We start from the raw sequence: 26,374 nt of genomic DNA on the forward strand, positions 1-26,374 counted from the left end.
AATGTCTTGAGAGCAGTTTCTGGAGCCAGAACATCTGGTGAGAGGCTATCTACGATGACATTAGGAACAATAACGACAATTGCCAATAAAGTGACGTTATTTTGAGTAAGTGTTGTTGTTGGCCGTACGTTTCTGTACAAAATCTGCCATTTAGTTTGGGAAATGGGTGCACGAGGCATGGGTGCTGCTAACATGAGAATATCTTCTGTTGGGAACCAAAGTGCTTATAAATAAGAAATTATAGAGTAAATCAGGAGTAAAACCATGATATTGTGACATACTTCCGTACAGTTTTTCAACATTTTTGTCACTTTACTTGATTAAAAGATAATGGCTTTGTGATGAAAAGTGGGTTAATGGGGAGAAAGTGTCATCAAGTTAAAAAATAAGTACATTTAAGAGAAATACATTAAACGCATTTAAACTGCTGGACTGAAATTTCAAACAAAAAAATGGCTGGCAATAAACCAGAGTGTCTACAGGTGTCAGACATGTACATTTAATGCTTTAAAAGATCTTTTCAAGATGATTTTAATAAATTTAAGACACAAATAATCTTTTTCATACTTGAACACTGCAGGTAGTATAACTACATGTGTAGTCTCGTGCAGAGGTGGGGTTTATGTTGGTATATGGTTTCTAGACTGAGTTACTACACTGACATCACACAGCCAGTAATATCTAATATTTATACTTACATCATGTGCAGTAACTTTGTTCATTTATTCATTTTATGTGCAATAATTTTTTTTTTGTAATTAACAGTTTATTATTTTTCAAACAAATACAAGCGACAAACGAGTGAACGACAGAACAAAACAGACAGAAACACAAAGACAAAAACACACCAGCCACCACACTGACACTGCTCAACAATCAATTACACATCAAGTACAAATCACTGGCATAATCACAGCAGCAGGTTAACCATCAGCTCACAGTCAGCCAGTCCGTAAAGGGGCTCCATGTGGACATATATTGATCCAATCTATCTAGTAGAGAGTACGACACCCTCTCATAAGCAGCAAGTTGTGCCATTGTTGTAGTCCATTCTTCATAGGGGGGTGGATGTTTTTTCCTCCAGTGTCTTAGTAATATCCGTTTAGCTGTTGTGAGAGCCAGAATAATCCACCTTTTCTCAAAACATGAAAAGTCTTTGTCCTGAAGCTCTGTGGTCGATCCCAAGATGGACAGTTTTGCAGAAATTTGAAACTTTTTGTGCAAGACTTCAAATATAATATGATGAATGTTATTCCACCAGTCTTTAAGTGCTGGACATGTCCAGAGTATATGTAATATAGAGGCACCGCTTCCACCATCTCCAACAAGAGTCTACTGGTATTAAGTTCCATTTATAAAGTTGTTCCGGTGTCCGATGCCATCTATGTATTATTTTCAATTGAATGAACCTATTACCCATTTCTTTGTACATTGTATTAATGTTCTTTAAGCATGATTCCCAATCCTCAGGAGATATGCATATCTCTAAATCCCCTGCCCAGTGCTTCTTAACCTTGAGTAAAGGGTCGCATAGTTGTTCCTGTAATAAACCATTAATCTTAAGGGTAATGCCCCTGCCTGAGCTTGATCTAATCAGCAGATCTTCAATTGGACTGCCTGTAGGGCAGGTAAGCGGGCCTCCTAACCATTTAGACAAGGCACTTTGTATTTGGACATACCTCCAGTATTGATTATAAGGTAATTTGTATCTATCCCGTACTTGGTTGAAACTTAAAAATTGTTTGGTATTGCTATCAAATAAATGTAAAATATAAAGTATCCCTGCTCTTTGCCAAACAGTCCAGTTAACTGTTTTTCCCCCAATTAGAATTCGTTTGTTATTCCACAGAGGAGCATGAGGGGATTTGAAAAAGTCCCAACGGCCCGCTCTATGCAGTTTATGCCACATTAATTTAGTATTGGCAATAATAGGATTATCATTCTGTAGTGGCAGCTTTGTGCCGAATAACTCAGACCAAGGGGACAGCCCTCCACTTACTTCAGTCTCTATTTGGAACCAACTCGGCTTATCTCCTGTCTTGTTATTGGGTAACCATGTTCGTATATACTTCATATTAAAAGCCCAGCAGTACCATCTAAAATTGGGAAGAGAAAATCCCCCTTTCTGTGTGTGGGCCTGTAGTTTCCTTATTCCTAAGCGGTGATGTGAATTGCCCCAGAGAAAATCTAAAATAAGAGTGTCAAAATCTCTAAAGTAGGACTCTGGGATATTCAGAGGAAGGTGGGATAGTATGTAATAAATCACAGGTGCAGTCATCATTTTAACAGAATGTATTTTCCCCCACAGTGAGAGGTGGATTTTATGTGCAATAATTTTATTTTACGTTCATGGCATATGTTGGCACTGCTTGTGTGTGTGCAGTGTGTGTGTGTTTATGTGTAGACTATGATGAATGATATCTTATCCCCCCTTTATTATCTATTTATTACTTTTATAATGAGTTCTATTTTATTCTGTGCATTGAATTTCATTGTATTTATTTACAGTGACAATAGAGGGAATTGAATAATGTTAATCTACATTTCACCAACAGGTGCCCAATAAGACAGTATTAGTTTCAGTGGTGGATTTAAAGACTTGTAACATCAGAAATAAGGACTTCAACACAGAAGAGCTCGACTCAGTTTGACAAAAAGAACTCTAAAAGATGTATAAATTAAATGAGATAAAAACGTTTGTGGCAATTGAGACCTCACAAGTACAATGTGTGGTTATTTAATGACATTTCATGCCTAATATTCATAAAATGACATTTAAGACATTTTAAAGCAGGGGTGTCAAACATACGGCCCAGGGGCCAGAACTGACCCACCAAAGGGTCCAATGCGGCCCACTAGATGACTCTGCACACCTCATATTGATGCACATGTGAAGGTTAAGACTTGCCAGGTTTCAGGAGCAAGTTAAACAGTGAGTAGATACTTTATGTAAAATGCTGCCTCAGAGGCTTTTCCACCCTGACCAGAATACTGTGGTTGTACTCGTACTCGTCGTCCTCCACTTATCCGGGTCCGGGTCGCGGGGGCAGCAGCCTCAGCAAAGAAGCCCAGACAGTCCTCTCCCCAGCCACTTCCGTCAGCTCTTCCGCGGGAACCCCGAGGCGTTCCCAGGCCAGCCGGGCGATGTAATCCCTCCAGCGTGTTCTGGGGCGGCCTCGAGGTCTCCTCCCGGTTGGACATGCCCGAACCACCTCAACTGGCTCCTCTCAATGTGGAGGAGCAGCGGCTCTACTCCGAGTCCCTCCCGGATGTCCGAGCTCCTCACCCTATCTCTAAGGCTGAGCCCGGCCACCCTGCGGAGGAAACTCATTTCGGCCGCTTGTACTCGCAATCTCGTTCTTTCGATCACTACCCAGAGCTCGTGACCAATCGAGAGCTTCACTTTCTGGCTAAGCTCCCTTTTCACCATAACAGACTGTGTGGTTGTGTTTAAAGATATTAAAACATTGTGCAAAATATTGTCAAGCAGCAGCTTCAGTACAAAAGAATCTGTATCAGACTTCTCTCTTAAAACAATGTGTGTGGGACCCTGCTGCTGAGGCACTGACACAACTTCAGACTGTAAATAGTTTATAAGGCAGAAGACAACTTCACCTGCTTCTTCAACAGCTTTCACTTTAGTGGAAACTTATAAAAAAAGTCACATGTAATGAAACAGTAGGCTGACTGACTGAATGTGGAATAACTGAGACATACTAAGTTTGCACATATTTTAGGATATCTTGGGCTGTTCATTTGTTTTGTAAATGGATGAACATTCTCACATTGTACTTCTTTACACTAAAAAAAAGAGGAAACATTTGAAGGGGTTATTATTTATTTTTATTATGCAGCAGTTTTACTTGAGATCAGATTGGGCTGTATGTGGCCCCTGAACTAAGATGAGTTAAACACCCCTGTTTTAAAGCCTTTTAGGTTACTGTGGACACTCTGTAATCTGTTATTTTGGAAAAACACATTATGAAATGTGTCATGATGAGATATTTTTTTTAAAATTTATTTCACTATTTGTGGTTATAAAAAAATTTTGCTTATAATATCTGGATCATTTTAATATAAACCACTGTGGGGGCTCTATCAGTCTCCACTATCAGACTCATTGCACCACCTGGTGGTGTATTTTAATCCTAAGTAAAAACAACAGCCACCACCTGAGGGTGCAGCAGAGCAAAATATGACTGGGAGATAATCATATATATGTGGAGCTGAGAAAGTACAGACAGAGTGAAACCATGATCATGGACCCTCAGGAGGACAAGTGCAAACCTAACTTGATAAATTATTTTAGTGGAATAACCCTTTAATTAGTTTTACATCCTGGTGGCTCGTTCAAAACAGATTTAGGTGTGGATGCTCTGCAACCTTTTCAGCATGTAAAGTGTTGAACAGTGACTTTGAGGAGTCTTCCTGATGACTTAAGGAAAATAACAGGTACTGCTGTAGTGGTGCTGGCTGCAGATGAAAACCATGAAAACTTTACTGAAAAAAATCTAAAATATTAATCCTGTTAATTCAGAAAAACAGAGCAGATTATAAAGTGACTGCATTACGCCTTCATAACTGCCTATTAAACATGGCAGCCAGAGGCAGTTACATCTCCTGCAGCAGTAATTACACTAAGACAGAATACAGGATATGAACTTTCGCAGGTGGTGGAAGAAATGGCCCGTGCGTCTCAGAAGATCTCAGGCAGCACATGAGCACAGGAAGTCTGTCAGTCAGTCTGTCACCTCCATCAGGCCTGATGTAGCAGCAGCTGTCACACTGTGGCACAGTCAGTCACTTTCTATCAGATGCAGATAAAAGACACACAGAGCTGCTCCCAGTTAACTGCACAGCTCGTATAAAGAGATCAATAAACATTAATTTACATACAGCCATGTACAGCAGAGTATGAGTGAGCAGTGCTGAGGAGCTTTGTATTTGGTTAACAGGATATCTCAAAAACTACTGAACAGACCTCAGTGACATTTGGTGGACAGTTAGGCCTTCATCCAGGGAACAAGTGATTGGCTTTGATATGGACAGCACCACCACATGGCCATTTATAAAGCTGTTTCTATGTCCTGAAACATAAGGTCAAAAATCAAACTATGTTTACCTGGCTTCCAGTGAACAGAAGGTTAAGGACACTACTTACTTTGCACCACTGCAAATCAGCCATAAGAAGCAGCTGATCCAACTTCAAATCCTGCTGCAGTTTGGTTCATCTGAGTGGAGCAAAACACATTTTACCAAGCATGTAGGAAAGCAGAGACAATGTTTTTTCTGCAGAAGAGAAGCAAATGTATGGACTGTTTCTCTAAACTGGCTTTATAGTACAGGCTAATAAAACTCCACAACATCTTTTTCTAACTTTTTCTTTTAACCTGTATTGAAAACAGTGATTTAAAGTCAGACATCACGGAAAGTGTCAAAAATAAAATTAAAAACTAAAGTGACTGAAACTGACCAATAAGAAAAGATGGGGAAAACAGAGAGACAGCATTTAAAATCCAATAGTAGACAAATTACAATGTAGAATGTTATAATGTGGTGTGGTTGATATATTTTCTTGGTATTTACATGTTTGAGAGATTTCATTGGATTAAAAAAAATCTATCAAAAAACTTTTAAACAGGATGATTTTGATTAACAGTACTTTCAAAAAAGAAAAAATAACAGTTTGAACTTTACAGAGTGACCAGTAGGGCCTAATTCTAAAAATATAAATTCCCAAATCTGTCCAAAACTGATATATAAAGCAAATGTACTAATTATTTAGATTCACTGTTGCAAAATGTGCATTGTTCTTCTAAGTCAGCAAATATTGACACTGTTGTCAAACACTGAATTTCCCCTCAGGGGGATTAATAAAGTCAATCAACTTAAACTTACATTAGAAGGGTGGAAGTTGTGCAAAACGTCAAAATGGATCTCTGTAATCTTGTTAGAAAAACAGAATTTTTTTTTATTTGTAAGTTCCAAGATGGTTCCCCTTTTGGTAAGATTTTCTTTTTTCTTTTTTTTTCTTATTTATTCCATTAGTTAGTTAGTTATTCATCTTATTTTATTTCATTTCATTTTATTTTATTCTATTTTATTTTATTTATTATTTCATTTTATTTCATTTCAATTTATTTTATTTTATTTTTTATTCTATTTTGTTTTATTTCATAGGGTCGATGCAATTTAACATAGTTCCTATACAGAGTATGAGACTAATGTGTTGCACTGAGAGTTTATAGTTACTGCTCATTTTTAACTCTTGTCCCTAGTTAGGCTTTTACATGTAGATCTAAAGTGTTATTAAAAATGTACAGTTTTAAACCTCATGAAACCACAATTCACTGTAAACATGGAAGGCACAATAAAATACATATACCACAACATATCTAATAGACACACCACTATACACCAATACATTTACACTAATACCCCTAAAGTACATTTTAAATTTTTAATATCTGTCCCAGTAATGAGTAACACAAGCTCTAATATAAGTGTATCTGGGTGAAACATGTAGTTTTTATTAGCCTAACTGTCATAAACCTGTGGAGTCATACAGTCATATATTATTATTATAGAGACCCAGCTGACGTGGTTTTGTTTTGCTCCATCTGGAGGGGGCGGAGCGTCCACACTGACGTCACACCCTCCCGTCTCTCCCTCGCCCTCTCCGCCTCTCCGTCTCGTCCAGTGTCTCGAAGCCGAGAACAGAGCACCATCGAGCGGTCCGTCTGGCTGGCAACCGAGGAGCTCCCACGGCAGTCATGGCGGCGCCGTTAGCCCACTTCGACGAGGACTGGCAGGATTTCAACGAGTTCAAGCCGGCCTCGGCGTCGGCCGACCAGCTGGACCAGCTCAACTCCAACGTGGGCGATCCGTCGTCGGGCCTAGACGATTTCTCAGACCTGGACAACAGTTTCTCCGGGGAGATCTGCAGCTTCAAATCCATGGAGGACCTCGTCCACGACTTCGACGAGAAGCTGACAGTGTGTTTCCGAAACTACAACACCACGACGGAGAACATTGCCCCCATTAAACCCATCACAGAGGACAACTACTTGAAAGACGACGAGTGAGTGTGACATTTATTTTATTTACGCCAACTTTTAATCTCTTAGCTAGCTAGCATTGTTAGCCTCACCGAGCTAACCTACCGTTGATATTACAGTGAGGGGCTGTTAGCTTAGCCGCAATCAGTGTCGTTCAAAGTTTAGCCAGCTAGCAAGGGCATGTTTGTGTCAGGAGTGTGCACTTTATGTGGTATTACATCAAAATATGTTCACATGTGTCATTATTTAACTAATTGATATCATTAATAACAGGAGAAGCAGCAATATAATGCAGTGTTATAAACGACAAACACAAAGTTTTATCATATTTTGACTGTTTGGTCCTTGAATGGATGAATCAAGAGTTTGTATGTGTGTGTGCAGAGGAGAGGGGAGGGGAGGGGTCATGCCACGTTTCCACTACATGATTTCACACTAAATTGATGTTAGCTATCAAACACTGATCCATACACTGTATACTGAGAGTTGCTCCCTGCACACTTGCTCTTTACCCTGTGTTTAAATCACCTTCATTATATGACACACAAAAAATTGACTTCACTTTTAGGATCCCTGCAGCTCCTCTCACAGCAAACACTCACAACATGTCACGTTTCATACAATACCACTGAAAGGTTGCCCTGTCAGCGTCTGTTCCCACCACCTCTACAGCCCCTCTTATCACAGCCGGAGGTCCTCAGCAGTTGTTGTATCTCACAGACACTCAAATGTCACAACTACACATTCACATGACAACATGTTATTACTTCCCAGCAGTTAGCCACATTAATGCCACACAGAGCACAGACTTCACTGTGACTACAGAGCTGTGTGGGCTGTGTATCGCCCTCCTGTTGCCTTCTGCTTTCCTCTGCATGTACCATTGCGACATTAGTGATATTGTTAGATCTAATCACAGAAGCTTCCCCTTCTCTACCAATAGGGAAGTTATTCATGTCTTTTTGAAAGTGTTGCTTGGACCTGACTGATCTAGGACATGACTGTTAAGCTATCTCCGTAGACAGACACAGACAATTATCATGTATTGAGAGTTTTGCTTACATAACTTTTACATTAACTGGGTTGAAGAGTAGTGCCAAGTGCACAATTTTTGGAAGCATAATGATGACAGAAGCCAACTAAAATGTCAAGTATTTGAAAAATCAATGGTTTAAGGCTGCAATGAATGGTCTTTTTTATTTTTTGCCACAGAGCAGCAACATTTAGTCAATATATTTATTTGGCGAATGGCAGAAAATGAATCGGCAACTGATTTTAAAACAGGGGTGTCGATAATTGATGAGTCGGTTCAAACATTCATCTGTCAAAAATGCTGAATTTCTCAAATGCAGCTTATACAATGCTGCTTTTCCTATGTGTTGTCTATATAAGGGGTTTAACTAAGGTACAAAATTAGCAACATCCACCAGCCCAATGCAGGTAAATATTCAAGTGGCTGGTAGATTTGCTTCACTCACCAGTCAAAAAGTAATCTATGGAGTGGCTGGTATAATTTAAACATTCATTAGCCATTTGGCCAGTGGACAAAAAATTAAATTCAAAAAGCTGGGTATAATAGTGCACAATATTCATGGTTCTGTTTCGGGTTTAAAGTTTGGTGCATTTCTGAATAATCAAAAATAATGATAACAGTAATGATGATTATTCAATAGTGGATCATTGGCCTTTATTCTTACTTTTAAGGCACTCAAATATGGGCATGTTGTCAATAAGAAAAGGTAAGTAACGAAAATAAACATCGCAGAATATAATGCTCCATTGTAAAGCTCCTATCTGTTGATAATACCTGAAACCTGTCTACCCAGGCTAAGACAACGAGCAGCCGACAGACTACACCTGGTGCACTGCCAGAACCTTCCTGGTAAAACTTGTGCTTCAGAATTTTACTTCTGCACATGCCAGTGATAGGCATAAATTGATGTTTTTGACAGTAATTTTTGGGGCCACAGGGGGCACAGAACCAAGAAAGCTACATACTGAATTGAACTTCCTGTACTGAATGCTTCAGGACAAATACATGGCATACCGTTACACCTCTAGTTTATACTATAGCCTTTTTTTCCTCCAAATAGTTGTAAACTGAATATCTTTGGGTTGGACGATTTAGGACATTTAAAGATTTCATTCTGGACCCAGCTGGTCACTTGAACATGAGAACTGAAGACTCAGACAAGACCTTGGAACTTGGACATTAGGTTTTTATTTGGATATTTTATTACCTAACTGCAACTTAGCCACACACGTACACACTGACAGTCACAGAAGAGAGCTTGTCTCAGCAAAGCAGTGACAATCCTGCACTTAAAAGGTAACTTAAGTGTTTTTCAATGTTTTTTTTATTTATTTATATGTTTTTGTGTCTTAGTGACTAAAAGGAACACCACTTTTTAAAATTGATCCAGTATTGCAGCCGGCATCCGTATTACCGGCTTGGTGCACGTTCGCACCATCAGTTAACGTCCACTAAAAGTGTTTGGTTTTGCCACTCAGCGGACTTCACTCAGAGGCAATAGCAACTAATTAAAACTCACAAAAGCTGTCTTGGTTTGTCTTTTCACTGTTCCAACAATCACCAACTATGGTTTGGTTCATATAAACCTTCCATTCACCCACTTAGATGTGAAAATATGTAGGCTGTGTACACACTAAAATTATTGTTTATTTAAATGGCATCTGTTGGGTTTGGCAAAAGTGATTATGGGGCTGTTTCTGGTTTAACAAAAAAAAGGTCTGTCTCTGTAAGGATCATTTCCATAATGTTGCCAGACACTTATAATAGCAATCTGGGCCTGTCAGTGGCAAAACAATCTAGTGGATGTAAATTGAGGGTGTGCAGAAACCTTGAGTGGTTACATTACAGCTTGTGTTGTTGCTGCTGGCTGCAGCGCTCTCCTTCAATACTGGGCCAATTTCAAAAATTGTTGTTCCCATTAGTCACTCAGACACAACAACAGGTCAGCAAATACAGAGGTTTCCTTTTAACAGTGCTCTAAATGTTAAGGGGGGATGTAGGAGAGCTGGTCAGACAGGGTGAGAAGCATCTATGGTTGTTGTAGGTAAAGACACAGCGGAAGGAGGGAACAGAATAATTGGACAGCAGCCTGGCGAAGCCCAAAGAGCAGCGCCAAGCTCAGTGAGAGTCTTTTCTGGATGACTGCACTTTTGCAGGACGTGCCTAGCCGCTTAACAAGTTCTCCAGAAAGACCGTGGCTGAGACGAACAACAGGGATGACAGGGAGGAAATGTGTGTGTGTGTGTGTGTGTGTGTGGGTGTGAATGAAGAAAGGGAAATGCGTTTGTCGTGTATGTGGATTATACGTATGCAACAGAAAACAACATCCACATGAATATATTCACGCAAGTGAATCAGACAAATTGGCAGCGTCGAAGTAAAAACAAGGAAATTGGTCCCCTGAAATCTAGACTGGCCTCGTTTTGAAATGTAAATGCTCTCAGTGAAGCTAATCGTGTATTTTGGCATGCATTCACGTGCCCGGCACAGTGTCATTGCTCGAGGCAAAAAAAATGCATCCTGCCAGCCTTTGCCCTATTTAGAGCAACCCCTCAGTCCCCCGCTCCCCAAGCTGTGCACAAGCACTTCAGGGGGAAACATGCAAGTTATGTAAACACTTGTCCGTTTGTGTGTGTGTACGTGTGTGTGAGGAAGAGGGTATGACGATGCAGAGCCACGCTGACACATGGGTTCACAGCATCCATCCTCTCCGCTCGCAGCAGTCACCAGGAATAAAAACAGAGTGACTTGCATGTGCAGTTAAATTTAATATTCTGCAGAGACTTGATTATCTGTCATAGTGTTTGAAAACATGCACATGCACACAACTGTTCCACATGAAGGGGCAGTTTATTATATTGTTGTAAAATATATATCCTTTTAATTAAGTCTCCAACAAATCATGAATAACATAAAATGAATCAGGATGTATTAAATCATCCTGACCCATAATCATCTGGTCACTCCTTACCTGAATAACTACGCACAAGTCGAGTATGATATTTAGAGCTTAACAAACACTGGGTGTTTTGAGCTGGAACATTTGGCACCGAAATAATTCAGATTTCTTACATTGTGTGCATACATACTCGCACATATTTTGCAACAGCCCCTCAAATCCGGATGGATTTCACAGTCGAACAGTAAACTTGTTTGTCTAACAGACTCGGCGCCACCATCTGCTCAGCAGTGATAGCTTCTCTGCCAACGTGCGTGCTGCAGAGTATTGTAAACATTCAACAGTCTGCTGGTGTAATGATGACACTGTGTCTGAATCAGCCGATATTATAGCAGACTTGTAAAAAAGACTCTACTGATCTGAACACACAGTTTTCACAGAGATGAATTCCATATGGGCCGCCGAAAACATTGTGGACCTTTGCTTTTAGGTTGAGCCACCGTATGTGCGTCAGCGTTTCTCACCAGGGAATGTTTACTGAGGGAAGATGACGTGTGATCGAGGAGTTGTTACATTCGTCATTGGTTTTGAGGAGCTGATTTGAGATGCAGCAGCAGGAACGCAGTGAAGTGGTAAGGGGGTGGTCAGAGGACAGGACATGACACTGCCAAGTAATGCTGTGTCACAGTAAAAAGAGAAGGAAACAGGGTTTGTCTTATCTGTGGTGAGATGAAAATGTCTTACTTAAGCCCTTTTTCCACAAGACAAAAAAACAAACTAACACCCACCAACTTTTGCCTTTAGTGGGAAAGGTTATAGTCGATATTCTTCTCGCGAAAATTGACTCTGCAGCAGTGGCGGCTGCTGGACTTTGAAACAGGGAAAGCTCACTTTAAGTTTACGTCATAAAATTTGTCATATTGTAGCGAGGCAGTAAGTTATAAAAGCAACATTTAATTGAAGCCATTTTCCAGCCACCCTCATGCCGTAGAACCACAGCAAAACACACCTCAAAGATTTTCAGATGGTTTAAACACCTGACCTGTGTACAAACGGTGAAAATGAGCTATATTGCTTATGGAAATAAGGAACTCCAGACGGCACTCTGTCAGAAGACTCCACTCCAATATCTGCATGGGACTGAGCTCGAAATGCGACGATGCCGATGTGTATTTCCAAAGTGCTGTCAATCACAAAGGGGTTCAGCCTTTTAGACAATTCCTCCAATCATCATGCATACACCGAGCGTCCTCTCCCGCCTACCACTCCATTAGGTCCCAGGGAAGCTGAGCCTCCCAGGAAGTGACGATTTTGTCGCATTTATCCAATGACCGCCTCGCCATGCTGCATGAAAAAAACCTGCTCAGCGCTGTCTCATAGGAATGCTTGGAGGCTCCGCGTCCACCGTGCTGACATGAGAATGTATAACAGGGAGGTCGCGTTTGAAAACTGGTGATGAACAGCTGACGTTTGAACGCATCCTAGCGTACGTTTAATGCAGTGTAAATTCTTATTTTAATGTAAATTCAGTAGTGCATATTTGATCATTTCTTCTATGATGCTTTGTCAGCATCTGTTATCTAATAAGATAATAGCCTGTTCATCTCCCCTCAGTCATTTTTTTGCAGGAGTAAAAAGTATCTAGTGGACTAAAAGTAATTAATTATGTTATTCTAGTAGGCTACCTTAAGTTTAATTTGTATTTTAGTAACTTCTATAATAAAAAAGACTATGATATTTACACACAAAAATATCGCAAAACTATGCAGTGACGATCCCCCAACAGGACCTTTTGAAACCTGATGGGCCAGACTCGCACATATATTTACAAACGATTCTCGGGTCAGCTTTGGCCTACTTGACATGTTGCTTCCAGTTCTTTTAAGTGAAAATTTAGTGTAAAATGAATAAAAATGACGGTCTGTGTTGGACTACTTCTTGTTTAGTGCTGTGGGTTTTACGTGACAACACATGAACACAACACGTAGGCTATTTCAGCTTTTCTTTTATTCATCTTACATTGACTGAGTCGGGGTCACTCTTATGGACTTGGGTCAGGTTCAGACAGAAATATGTGACCCAAGCTGCGTGTTAATATAAACATGACACCTGGTTGGACATGCAGATTTTTCCAGAACAACTGTTAGTAACTTTTGCTTTTCTTTCTCATCTCAGCCACAAACTTCTTCCATCTTTGTCCAGGCAGTGCTCAAAAATCGTTCTGAATAAGTCAGCACTGAGTTTGAAAGAGAGGCTGAATCAGTAACATATAAAAAGAAGCAGCCACCGTAACATTTTAACTGGCTTCCACGCTGCTTTCTAACTAACCCTGTTTTCTGCTGTGCTCATGACGTCAAACATGACACACCAGTAAAGAAACAGAAAGGCATACTCATCTCCTGATAGTGTGAAAAGAGTCTGTCACTTATTTATAGTTGGCTTCCTATGTTTATAAAACCTGCATACATGTGCTGATTTGGGGCGGAAAGGGTGTTAAATTCTGTCCCTTAGTCACAACATTATTCTGTTTACTCTTCATTCTTAATTAAATCATTAACTCCTCTGTCTTTCCTCCAGGGTCTGGAACGCTCTGACAGATAATTATGGCAACGTGATGGCTGTGGACTGGAAGACATCGCACACTCGCTCCCTACACCTGCCCACCCTCAACATCACAGAGCACGAGGTACCACTGAGACACACACGCACGCACACACACAGTCCTTTAGCGTAACGTTTCAAGCACACAGTAAAATGCACAGGCTCCATTTCCATAATCCTGCGCTGCTTTTAAACCTCGCAGAAGAGAAGCCAAGATACAAATGTAAGCAGTTTGCTCCCCTGCCTTCAATCTGCTTAACCACCTGTTTGTTGTCTCATCCAAGTTGCATCTCGCTCTGTCTTTCTCGTCCTCCTAAATCTCTGCCCTCCTTTTCCCGATGGACAGAAGTTGGATAACCAGTCTCTGGATCTGTCTGACGATGAGGAGCTCAGGGAGCAGATGGATATGCACTCGATCATCGTGTCCTGCATCAACGATGAGCCGCTCTTCACAGCCGAGCAGGTAACACGCTCACAGTGGCATGTGTTGCTGTGTGTCTGTCATATGGAAAACTCTTGAGGGCTGAGAACATTTCAGCTTCTCGGGGAGGTGGCATGAATCAAATGTGAATAAATATGCACTGCAGTTTCTTGTATTTGGGGCCTTTCCTATCTTAGGTTGGGTACCAAACTCGGTACTTTTAAGGACAATGAATAAATTATGTCAGCACTACCAAGTATGAGCTCACATTAAATCCATCAGTGCAACATATCAGTACCTGAGAGCGCATCTGGGTGAGAACGTCGGGTTTAGACAAGAGGCAGAAGTGGCCAAGGTGCCCCAAAGCCTGGAAGCTGGCCATGGAGCTCAGAGGCTGGCAACAGAGCTCCATGGAGCTGCTTGGTTCAACTTCACACAGGAGGCGGAGGCACCCTAAAGCCAGGAAGCTGCTCCATCGGCTAGTGGGCCAAAACTGCAACCAGTCTGCCGCAAGTTTTGGCGTCTGGTCTGTTTTCTTATCAGTATCATTTTAGCAATAGCCTGTTGTCACTGCTAGACGGGCAGACACACTCACAAACAGAGACAGATTAGCTCTGTGTGTGATTAGAAAAGTCACCCCTGCAAAAATTGAAATTTTTGTTATTACAGAAAAAGGTATTGTTTGGTACCAGTACCCAATTACAGGTAGCATACGGTAATTGGTTCAAATGTAAATGGTACCCAACCCTATTTGTATCTGCAACACACTTGCATAATATGTAAATTTCTGGTTCATGTTAAAACAGATATGGCCTAAAAAAGTTGCTTCCTTTTTTTTTCTTCTGGCCTAATAATTACTATGAAGTCCAGCCTGTTTGTTCAGTTATGTTTTTCAGTTGTGTTTCAGCTCAGTTTTTTGTGTTTGCATGCATACACACACAGATGTCAGGTTGTGAATGGGATATTTCTTCCTGGGACGCTTTTATAAACCATTTGCAAATGTCATGATGAGCTGAAATAGCTCTCAGAGAGGCAAACTACAAACAGACTGAAGTGAGCAGAACCAAAATAGCATCCTGGAAAAATGGATTTACTTCTCCCAGTTCGCTGGTTATTTTTCATCTGAGGGACTTGAAGTTGTTGCATCTCTAAACATCTAATAATGTAACAACCCACAGCAGACTCCTGCAGTCGTTCTGACACTCTTCATGTGTCTTACACAAACACCAGCTGTGGTGAGACATGCAGGTCAGACTGGACCAGTGTTAATCTTGTTTTTAAAGGGACAGTTCACTCCAAAATGAAAAGCACAGACCTTGATGTAAGCAGTTTCAATGGGGAACTATTTTCTCTCTATTAAACTATACCAGCCAACAATATCACCGTGCAGAAGGAAGCATGCATCTACTCATGGATGATAGGCTCGTGCTCGTGACAGAACGAGATGTAAACTTTACTGTCGTCCTCCTTGGCTGAGCTGTAACGGTAGCTCAGTGATGCTAGGTGAGCTAGCAGTAGATGCACGCTTCCTTCTGCACGGTGATACAGTTGGTGGGTTTAGTTTGGTACAAAGAAACTACATGAAACAGCTTGCAACAAGGTCTGTGGATTATCTTGAGTAACCAGGTCATGATTTCTGGAAAGAGACATTGCTGTTGAGTTTTTCAAATGTATTTTTTGGCACTTTGAGCACCACAAGCTGAGTGCCATCTAGTTCCATTATACTGGAGAGAAGGTAGACATCTCTACAGCTGATATCTCCAACACTCTGCAGCTCACACCAAAACCATCTAGATGAATAAATGGCACTACAAGCAAGAGGAAAATATGTATCTTTGTGATTTGGGGGTGAACTGTCCCTTTAAATATAATTTTCTCTTGCTGGTAAGCTTGAACTTTAACGGGCAATAATATACAAGAAAACACACCTTCAGGCTGTAAATATCAGTGTGTGAACTACAGCTGAGAAATGACAAACCTCATAAAACACAGAGAGCGATCACACAGTCACATTACATCCTTATGTAAACCTATAAACGACAAATTTACGACATATAAAAATCTAAAACACACTACCATACCCGTGTGAACATATTTGTGTGTCTATTTTTGGGGGTGTCGTTTAGGTGATAGAGGAGATAGAGGAGATGATGCAGGAGTCTCCAGACCCAGAGGACGACGAGAGCCCCTCACAGTCTGACCTGTCCATGCTCTCTCAGGACCTCCACACCCTGAAACGCTCCGGCTCCAACACCAGCTACGAGGACCGTGAGTATTGTTGTGTACATTAACAAGATAAGAATAAATGTTTAAGTGTTTGTGCTCATCCCTTTGTGAAGCAGCACTGCTTTTTCACACTCTGCTGCCATTTGACAGTTATCTAAACCACTCAGTGAAGTGTAATAGGTCGCACTGTCTGGTACACGAAGAAACGGCTACACTCACATGCACTAACGTTCTTACGTAATGTGTAACAAATGCAAACCGACAGCAATTACGCTGTTCTTACATGTTATATAATCAACAGCATATATTTGGCTTGAACACTGTTTCTATTGCCACACTGGTGCAGAATGAGCAGTCGCACCAAGTTTGCCTTAAGGCTAAAGATTTTGTTTTAGATATCTCCTTATATTAACGTATTTTTTCCCTACATTCATGTCACTTCCACCTTTGATTCGTCGCACATAGAGGAGATTTTCACACATGCTTTAAGGGGTATGCTTACCCTTTAAAGCATGTGTGAAAAATTTCTGTGTCTAAGTGACTAATAGGAACAACAATTTCTGAATCTGGTCCAGCTGCAAAACAGGCTGCAATGCATTGGGGCATTTGTACATCATCAATTGACTTCCTTTAAATGTGCTTGTTTTTGCCACTGACAGGATCAGATTATCATTCTAAGTGTGGAAAGGATCCATACAGAGATAGAAGTAAGAGTAAGATCCTTTTTGTTCAACCTGAAACAGCCACTAAATCGCCATCGCCAAACCCACCACTCTATTTTAATAAACAGTAATTATATCATCTTAAAAAACACGACAGAAACAAAATAAAACTCACAAAAGCCGCCTTTGTTAATCTTTCCACTGTTCCAACAATCATCAACTGTGGTTTGGCTAAAATAAACTTTTAATTCACCCAGTAAGATTTGAAAATATGCTTGCTTTATACACGCTAAAATGACTATTTATTTAAATCTGGTGATTGGTTTGGTGATTCAGTTCAATTCAAAACACTTAATTTGTCCCTGAGGGACAATTAAAAGGCCCATAGAGTAGCACAACAACACATACAGACAATTGACAAGACAACATAGGATGCTACATGATATGCATTAAAGTGCTGGAAGTGCTTAAGTCCATGAAAAATACTATAAGTCAATATAAAATGCATGGTGGTGGGGGGGGGGGCAATGGTGTGGATACTGAATCAGTGGGGTTGGGAGTTCAGGAGCTGGACAGCCCTGGGAACAAAGCTTGTCTTTCTCCTCTGAGTCCTGCAGCCTGGGCAGCGAAGTCTGCGCCCTGAGGGGAGCCACTCAAACACCGGGAACAGGACATGAGAGGGTTCCAGACGGATTATGAGGATAGTGCTTTTAGGGCTGTTTCTGGTTTAACAAAAAGGATCTTACTCTTTAAGAAAAACTCTATCACTGTAGGGATCCTGTGCATAATGTTTTCAGACACTTGGAATAACAATCTCAGCCTGTCCGTGGAAGAAACAAGCATTTCAAAAACTGTTGCTCCCATTAGTCTTAGACACATAATGCGTCTTGAATCGCATACTTCTGTACTTACACTAAATATTTTGAGTGCATAAGTACGTTCACACTGAGAAGTATGGAAAAATGCAATGCATTATGAGTACCCGGATGGTGCACTCAAAACGGTCAAGAAGTTGAGTGTGGAACTATGGACACTTCTCGCCCTCAATGGTCGCCATCTTGGATATGTAGCGGAAGGGGAGGGACCACTTTTCAAACTGGAAATGGAGGCCGAGGACTGTGCGACTGTGAACGTCACTGCATTGTACAAATATATGTGTTTTTTGCAGTAAACACCACTATACTGTTGTCGGGTATAAGCCAGCAGTATGTTTATTGGGCTAATTTAGCAGTCTGTAATGATTTGGTACCGCTAACGCGAATGCTAATTTGCTAACTAGCTAATTTGATGTTGTCATTTCTGGTGAGTGCACAATGGCCGTGTTTGGTTTGAGACACTAACCTATTGAAATTCACACACTACACCAATGGGAACATGGTGCACATAGTATACTACATGGAAGTAGTACTAACAGAACTATGTGATTTGAGACACAGTGAGAGCAACATGGGAAAGTAGGGTTCAGGTTGAAAAATATCAAACTTACCCATATCTAAGCATCAGAGGCCACTACTTAAATGTGATTATGAATGTTCAACATTGTAATATTGCTTGTTTCAGAAATTCATACACACAACAAGTACATAAATATACTACGTCCTAATCTATGTACACCCTATCCTCAGGACTGCGTCAGCTGTCTGTGTCCGAGCTGACCGAGACTCTGGAGGAAGTGGAAACGGCAATTCGCCGCTACAGTGAAGAGCTGATCCAGGCTCTGGCCCTGCGAGACGAACTGGACTATGAGAAGGAGGTACTTTGATTTTGATCCTCTTAACTGCGTCGGCTCAGCATCACAACAACGAGGCGACAGCATAAACTGCATGTGGGTCTGTTGAGATATTATGAAGCTAAGAACCAGTCCAAAACTGACCCAGTTATTAACAGCATTATGCCGTCTGTACAGTCAGAATCCATCAGACAGTTCCACAGTAATGCTTGGTTGTAAGGAAGCGTTTAAATGTTAGATTTAATTTGAAGATAACATAGCCATTTGAATGTCTGTTGTGTGTGCTCACAGTGTTATGTAGGCTGGTGAGAGGTCAGTGAATTGCCTGCAGCTTTTCTTTTACATTGTAATTTGCTTCAATGTCATGACAGTGTATTTTTAGCAGCAGATAAAAATAGATTTGTCAAACAGCATTACATCCATCAAGAAGGAGTTAAAAATAATTTGCAGTTTGATCTTGAAACACACATAAATTAAGGACTTCTGTTTGAATAAAAAACAGGTGAAGAACAGCTTCATCTCGCTGTTGATCGATGTGCAGAACAGACAGAAGGAGCACCGCGAGCTGCTGAGGAAGAAGAAGAAGATCAGAAGTACGACGACAACCGGGCCTAATGGCCAGAGGACAGCCAGCACGCACATACCAGGCACGGTGAGTCATGTGGTGACATGGTGTGGGAGGCATCAGCAAAGACAAAAACATATGCCCTGAATGCATGATTACAATGACGATCAGTGGAATAGACACGCAGCCACACACTTCTTCTTCAGAGTATCAGCAGCATGATGCATGAGCTGACAGTTTGCGTGGGAGAGCTGCTTTCACTCGAGCACCAAGACTTTCCTTCTTTCCCTTTAATACAGAAACCGCCTTATCTCTCTTTACTCTCTTTTTCCTTCCTTCCTCTCGCTCCTTGTAGCTCCTCACTCTGGAGGGACTCTCCAATGTCATTCAAAATGGCCTCCGTCAAACTTTTGGCAACACTGGAGGGGACAAACAGGTGCCCCTGCTCTTTCTTTCAACACAATGTGTTTTTTCTTTGCAGACATTTTTCTGTCCTCTTATTTTTTTCCTCTTTTTACCACTTTACAGCTTCTGCTGGAGTTTGATGTCATATATTCCATCATTGACTTCATCTGTTTTCTCTTTGTGGTTGATTTTAATTGTCGGTTTTGCTTTACTTAGTCATGATTTATGTTTTTTGATAACTTGATTTCTTTCTTCAGTTGTCATTTTATTTATTTTATTTCATCACTTGTCATATTTTGCAGTTTTTACTGTGTTGTCATTTTGTTGTTCCTTTGTTTGAACTCAAAAGGACACTGTTGCATAACCACTGCCTCTTTAGCTCACATCAGAAAACATTTACTTCATTGAAGGAGCTGTGTGTAGGATTTAGTGACATCTAGTGGTCAGGTTGGAGATTGCAACCAACTGAATGGAAATATAATTCTGACAATATATCCCCCTAAATCCTACACACTGCTCCTCTAAGTCACTAAGGGTTGAAACAAGCCTGTACTTGTTCATATGTTGACCGTCATGACACTGACATTATATTATATCACCCTCTAACACTTGAGCCTTTTGTGTTTAAGATTAAATTGAAACATTGTACACATAAAAATCTATGTTGTCACTTTAACCGTCCACCTGCATGTGTAACAGTATTCTTCCGTTGTGTCTTACATGATGTTCCTTTTTTCAGTACTTGACCACAGTAATCCCATATGAGAAGAAATCCGGCTCCCCGGCAGTAGAAGACCTCCAGATTCTCACAAAGAGTGAGTGTATTGAGCCCTCATTACAATATACACACCAACTGGACCATAATGACAAATTAAATGTGGTCGTCTCCACAGCTTGTTGGTCTTAAAAACAGTTTTCTGTGTTTTGTTTTAGTGCATGTTATGTATTCAAAATGTAATGAGCTGCTCTGTCCTTGCTAGTCCTCCACGCCATGAGGGACGACAGTGAGAAGGTACCCGCTCTGCTAACAGACTACATTCTCAAAGGTAAACACACAGCACATCCTCAGTTTTAACTGCTTCCTGTGAGTGGGGTAGAAATCTGAGTCAGTCATATTAAGTTGGTTCATTGCAGTAATGAAAAGTGTTCCAATAGTCTTTTTCCATAGACTGTATATAAAGATGGACGACACGTTGTCACTTTCTCCCACTATTCAAAAATGAATCTAAAATATTCTGTATACGGCCGCTGCCATCTTGCACTGGTGATGTCATTTGGAGCCAGAGTCAGGACAGTAGCGATCTCCATGGTATTGAGTTCCAGCCCATACACCTGTCCAACCAATCATGAGCAAAGCCATTGATAGCAAGCACACTGATTGGCACGTTCAGCCATCAACAATGACTTCCTGTTCATAGCATCAAATAAATAGTTATACCCAAATTTATCAGAAAAACGAACACTTGAACAAACACCAGTCTAATAGAAACTACTTTCAATGACAGGTGGCGTATTTGAGAAAAAATTTGATGAGTACTAGTTTGGCCCATGTCCCATGTGCCAACATGAAGGGGGCGGGGTTTATGACCTATATTGCAGCCAGCTACCTGGGAGCGATTGAGGTGTTTTGGCTTCACTGTCATGTCGTCTGTCTTTATTATACAGTCTGTGATTTAGAGGTGTGTGTCAGGGGCAGGTGACTTTTGTTTGTGTCTGTTCCGCCTGACATTCAGACATCCTGCCCCCTGTTGTTTAAAATCAGAGATGCAAAATTCACTTCTCCATTTTCAGGGAAGCTGACAGTAGAAAAAAAAGATGGCACATAGAAAAGTAGCACTCAGCACAAACATTAATTAAAGGGAGAGGAGAAATGCTTTCCTTGCCACCCTTCACTGTTGACCTGTACCTTCCTTGTCTTTCGTCTGTGCTGCATTGTCCTCTGGGTAGCTCTGGTATGAGAGCAGTGGAAACTTGAGGTTTGTGAGGCACTGACACATTAACACAGATTCTTCACCTTCAGCCTTCTCTTCAGAGCCCTGTCAAACGCCCTGCTCTCTTTCTCTCCTCTTTGTAGTTCCACTTTCTTTCCCCCCTCAAAGCAGCAGCCTTCCCTCACTCACTCTTCGCTGTAGTGCCTCTCGTGCTGTGCGGTGCTTGTGGCTGCACTACACCTACCCTGAAACACATTAATACACCCATGCATATAACTCCCCTTTTCTGCGAGCTTGTAGTAGCAGCTGTTCTCGTGTCTGCTTCTCACTTGTTTCTTCTCTTTACGCACCCCACATTTTTCCCCGTGGTAGTCGCTCTTCCATAGTTTCACAGCTCTTCTTCATGTGCCACAGCGGGTATCAAAGCAGCACTGATCACACTCTGATTTTATCTTGTCTCCGTAGTGCTTTGTCCCACGTAGAGCCAAAGGCAAGGCTCCTGTTTCCAGAATCAGTCGTCGGACCATCAGAAGAAAGTTCTGGTAATCTGGAAGAACCCAGACAATGGATTCAAAAATCTTCCTTCCTCCTCAATTTTCAACATAGACTTTCTTTCCTTGTGGCTTTTTTTTTTTACTCTGCCACTGTTGTTGTTCCTAAGATTTTAACTCTAGCTATAACTCCTCGGTCTGTATAGTTCTTTTCATATGTAATGTTTTAACTTTTTAATGCCTGAGTGCTACAACCCTGTATATCCTGACTGCATGATAACTCGTCTATGGATGCCAATAATCAGTATTAGTCCGAACACCTCACTTCCTGATTGGCTCTCGAATGGAGAAGGGTCAGGTGTGGTTTTTTTTTAATTCCACAGGCTTTATCAGCAGCAGGCCTGTGAGAGAGACGCAGTCTGTTTTGTAAATCGAATGCATTTGCATCCGTGTAGTTCATGCCTGACGGGGAAAACAAATCCTGGCAGAATCTGTGAATATCTAAGTGCCAGGCTGGTTGTGGTGTCGAGCGTAAATCCTGTTTTTCCTGTATGGAAACCTTCGCTTTAACGGCATTAGTTGAATGATTGCGTTTAATGTCTCGGGGTTGATAACTCTGCTTGCTAAGGATCAAAGAGCAAACCCTTTAATTTTAAAATCCAAAATCAAGATCCACCCGTCTCTGCATGTTGATTTTGGGTTTATGCTCGGTTTTGGCTGTTAGATGAATGTTCAGAATGAAATATTTTGTATACGATTAAGAGAAATTGCACAGTTTGGGGAACTTTTTACTTTTTGAAAAAGGGAAAAGAAAACATGAAACGACTTGAGAAAGTACACGCTGGATGAACAAACATGTAAAGCATATTTTTGGAGATGGAATAGTTTTTAGTGACATTAGAAACTTGCCAGTAGCCACCTTTTTGTGACCACGTTGCTACACCATTTTGTAAATGCTGTCCATTGACCTCTGAGCCCTCGAGTAGTGACCGCCACCCCCAACAACTTTATCACGTCCCCAGGAGTCGTCATTACATGAGTCTGAAAATACCTCGTATAACATTATTGCATTAATAGAAAATGACGGAACTGGTCGTATCATTAAGATAAATAGTGTAGATTGAGATTATGTTAGCTTTAATAAATGTGTAGTTAAGCTTCTGTTATAACCTGTGGGGTTTTATCTATCTGTTAACCCTTTAACTGTTGTGTAAAGTTTGTGGTAGTGCTTTAGTCTGTCAGTGATCTGGTCATGTAGTAGAGGAATATGTGGTGGATGTACTTAAGACTACATCCCATTAGATTAGTGTTAGATGATGCTTAGAAGCTTTAGCTAGTGGTGCCAAAACACGTCAACATGAGGATTTGTTGTCATCCATCTATTTACCTTATGAGACATATGAGAACTTAAACAACCTTAAAGGGGTGCTCCACTGATTTTACACATCTCAATTTAGACGTCATACAGAGGACTACTCAACTACTCAGCCCTGCAATATTATGTTTTGTGACACTGAATGGATTCTCTTAAAGCATTGTATCAATTTTTACTTAACAATTTACGTGCAGAGAGTTGCGGCAGTGGTTCATTTTTATGTTCTGATCTTCAACGATTTGACTCTTATATTTCAACGTAACAATGTAGCACTTGTGTAAAAACAAATAACGGGCCAGTGAAACAGGCAGCATCATAAAGGACGCACTGCAAGCTCCTAAAATTAGATTTTAAAAAAACTCGTGTACCGCCCATAGCAATATGTTGAATCGTTTAACGGTTAAAGGTAGAGAATGTTTTTGACAGGTTATGCATTTCAGTATATAGTTTAATTTAGCAGTTTTTCAGTTTACTTTCTTGTGCTCCACCCAGGACTGTTGGTAGCTAGCTAGTGGGGCAGCTCATTTGACGATTACTGCAAATAATGCCTGTCTGACCCAAGAGCGTTACTGTGGAAACATTGCACCCACCCTTCAGTTTCCCCCAACGTCGCCCTGTTGATTAACAACAGTACATTGTTAACTATGTTATCACTGTTAGCTCCGTTAGCACCATTAGCTGTGTTAGCATAGCTAGTGGTGCTAGCTTAGTTAACAATGCTAAAGGAGGTTTGCAGCTCAAAAAGAAGCCACTTATTCACCAGAGTGACCTGGGAGGAGACCAAAGGGTGGCAACCATGTTTCTGCAGCAGTGCACAGGATAGCGTTACCAGCGGTGCCACTAGCTAGCTCCCACCAGGCCCAGGTTATGCCCAGTTCGGTGCAGCCATGGCTAGCTAACAGTAGAGACCAAACGGTCGGTAGTGGGCACTGTGTTTCTACATGTTAATGCAGCTAGCCAGCTGTCAGTCAACAAAGCCAAAAGAAAAGAAAAGGCAAAACATTTATAAAACAAAACATTTCTCCACCTCTAAATGGATAGCACTTGTGGCCCTAACCCTCTCTGAGTCAATGGAGTGCTGGACTAAAAGTAAAGGTCTTTTGTATTTCAAGTTTTTATCTTAATTGGCTAGTTACTGATTACTGGGTGTCAGGCTAAAGCAAAATTAACGAGAACCGACTTCCATACCTTGTATCATATCATATGTATTTTATCACCAGATTTATTGTGAATACACTCCTAAAACAGTTGTTTAATGTCGTCTGTAGTTCCGGAGAGATTTTGTCAAAGATGAGGAAGTAACCCTAATGACATCACAGGGGTCATCTTGGCCTGACTACAAATTTATAGCAGAAAGCTTATGTTACAAACTCAAGGCATTGAATTTAAAAGATGTGTTTATTCACCCAAATGAAAATACTCTATTGAGTTGCATTATGGGAATTGTAGGACCCAGTGTTTTTGGAGCTAAAACTCAGGTAGCTCAGCCTGTTGGTTTTTTTTTTTTAATGTGTCCTTTGCAAGTCTCCCAACACATCATTGCAATGCAATATTAAATCACTGTAGCACCCCTTTAAAACAGCGTATCACCAATCTAACACTGCATATCTGTTGGTACACTGATGTTCAGATCACCAGCGACTACAGGTGCACCACACACTGTCGGATCAGGTCTAGTCTAGCTCTCAGGTACGATGTTTCAAAATCTCTTTCTGAAAGGTACTGACATTCCTGAGTCTTTGTATGTTTCTGGAAACTTTTTATCAGCTAGACTCGCTGCACTTTTCACAAATTTCTCTAAATACCTTGACGAACCAGTGGAGGTCATCACGGCAGCCTCTTGTACTAAACCAGGGTAGCATTACAGATGTTGATTACGCCATGATTTGTTGAAACACAAGTTAATGCTTTAAGGCTTAGACTCCACTTAGTAGTAACAGTAGTAGGTGTAGCTAGCAGTTAAACAGCACAGTAGCATCCGCTTGGTGTAGCAGTCTAGTGACGATAGCGTAGATGCAGTTGTAACATCCAGCGACAAACTTTAATGTGAGAAGGTGAAACTTGTACGAAGGAATTTAATTTCACGGGTTAAACATTTTAAGCATGTTTTTGGTGCATGTGGCCAGAAGAAAAGGGCATGGGAAGATGGCAAGGGGTGTGATAAAGTTAACGGATGTTGGGGAAGATTGCACAAAGTTTCTTAAATTTAAGGGGTCTGTTTTATTCTTTTGTAAAGGAAGACAGAAGCTTGTAGTGCTATATTTAACTATTTATATGTAACTATTGTTTCTACTGTTGCCAGCTTGCAAACATTCACAATCTAGCATGTGCTACATGCACTTTACTGCTGCAAACATTTCTAATAATGATCAATTTGTTTACAGACGTATAAATATCACACTAAAGGGACAAGTGCATGCCGCAGTGGAATGCAGAAGAACTTAAATAAGCATTAAATTAACCTGTTAAGAAGTTATCAAAAAGGGTTAAACATCAAATGGCTTGTGGCCATTTAAAGGGAAAAAAATCCTAAATTGATCCTAATCTTACAAAAGCTTAAATAAAATCTGTTTAGTTTTATAATGAAATGGCAGTCAGCATGGAAGGATTCGGATCTCGTCTCAGGCCAGAGCTCCTCATCTGGTCTCTCGTTAGCAGACATATCAGTGTAACTACAATTTAGAGATTTATATTTATACACATACAACAAGACAAGCAACAGAAGAAGAGGCTGCCTTTGTAAATGCCTGAAAATTTTTGTACATTAAACCGACTCCTTTTTGTTTTTAATGCGATATAATTCCCCAGTGTGGGGTTTTATGTTTACTGTCTCATGTGGTACTGCAGTATATTAATTTATTATGTAAATGTTCAGTTTTGTAACCATATTATTGACTGTCATGGTACAAGTGTTTGTGCCCACATTGCATTGCAACTCATTTCAAATAAATTAATATGTGAAGACTTTTATGTGGTTT

General features: G+C 40.7%; 1 protein-coding gene across 3 annotated transcripts; it reads left to right on the forward strand.

Moving 5' to 3' along the window:
- Nucleotides 1–6,684: 6,684 nt before the first annotated feature.
- On the forward strand, nucleotides 6,685–26,366 carry LOC125896853 (fasciculation and elongation protein zeta-2-like). Of its 3 annotated transcripts, XM_049589748.1 has the most exons (11): nucleotides 6,685–7,081; nucleotides 13,568–13,676; nucleotides 13,938–14,054; nucleotides 16,139–16,280; nucleotides 18,526–18,653; nucleotides 19,132–19,281; nucleotides 19,550–19,630; nucleotides 20,339–20,414; nucleotides 20,580–20,645; nucleotides 21,547–21,575; nucleotides 21,996–26,366. In XM_049589748.1, exons 1-10 carry the CDS (start codon nucleotides 6,774–6,776, stop codon nucleotides 21,555–21,557), a joined length of 1,188 nt encoding a protein of 395 aa, XP_049445705.1. In that variant the 5' UTR covers nucleotides 6,685–6,773; the 3' UTR covers nucleotides 21,558–21,575; nucleotides 21,996–26,366. The 3 variants fall into 3 exon arrangements, with proteins under 3 accessions (XP_049445705.1, XP_049445704.1, XP_049445706.1); XM_049589747.1 differs by lacking the exon at nucleotides 21,547–21,575; XM_049589749.1 differs by lacking the exons at nucleotides 19,550–19,630; nucleotides 21,547–21,575.
- Nucleotides 26,367–26,374: the final 8 nt, after the last annotated feature.

Source organism: Epinephelus fuscoguttatus, linkage group LG11 (genome assembly GCF_011397635.1).
Source record: "Epinephelus fuscoguttatus linkage group LG11, E.fuscoguttatus.final_Chr_v1".
Lineage (NCBI taxonomy): Eukaryota > Metazoa > Chordata > Actinopteri > Perciformes > Serranidae > Epinephelus > Epinephelus fuscoguttatus.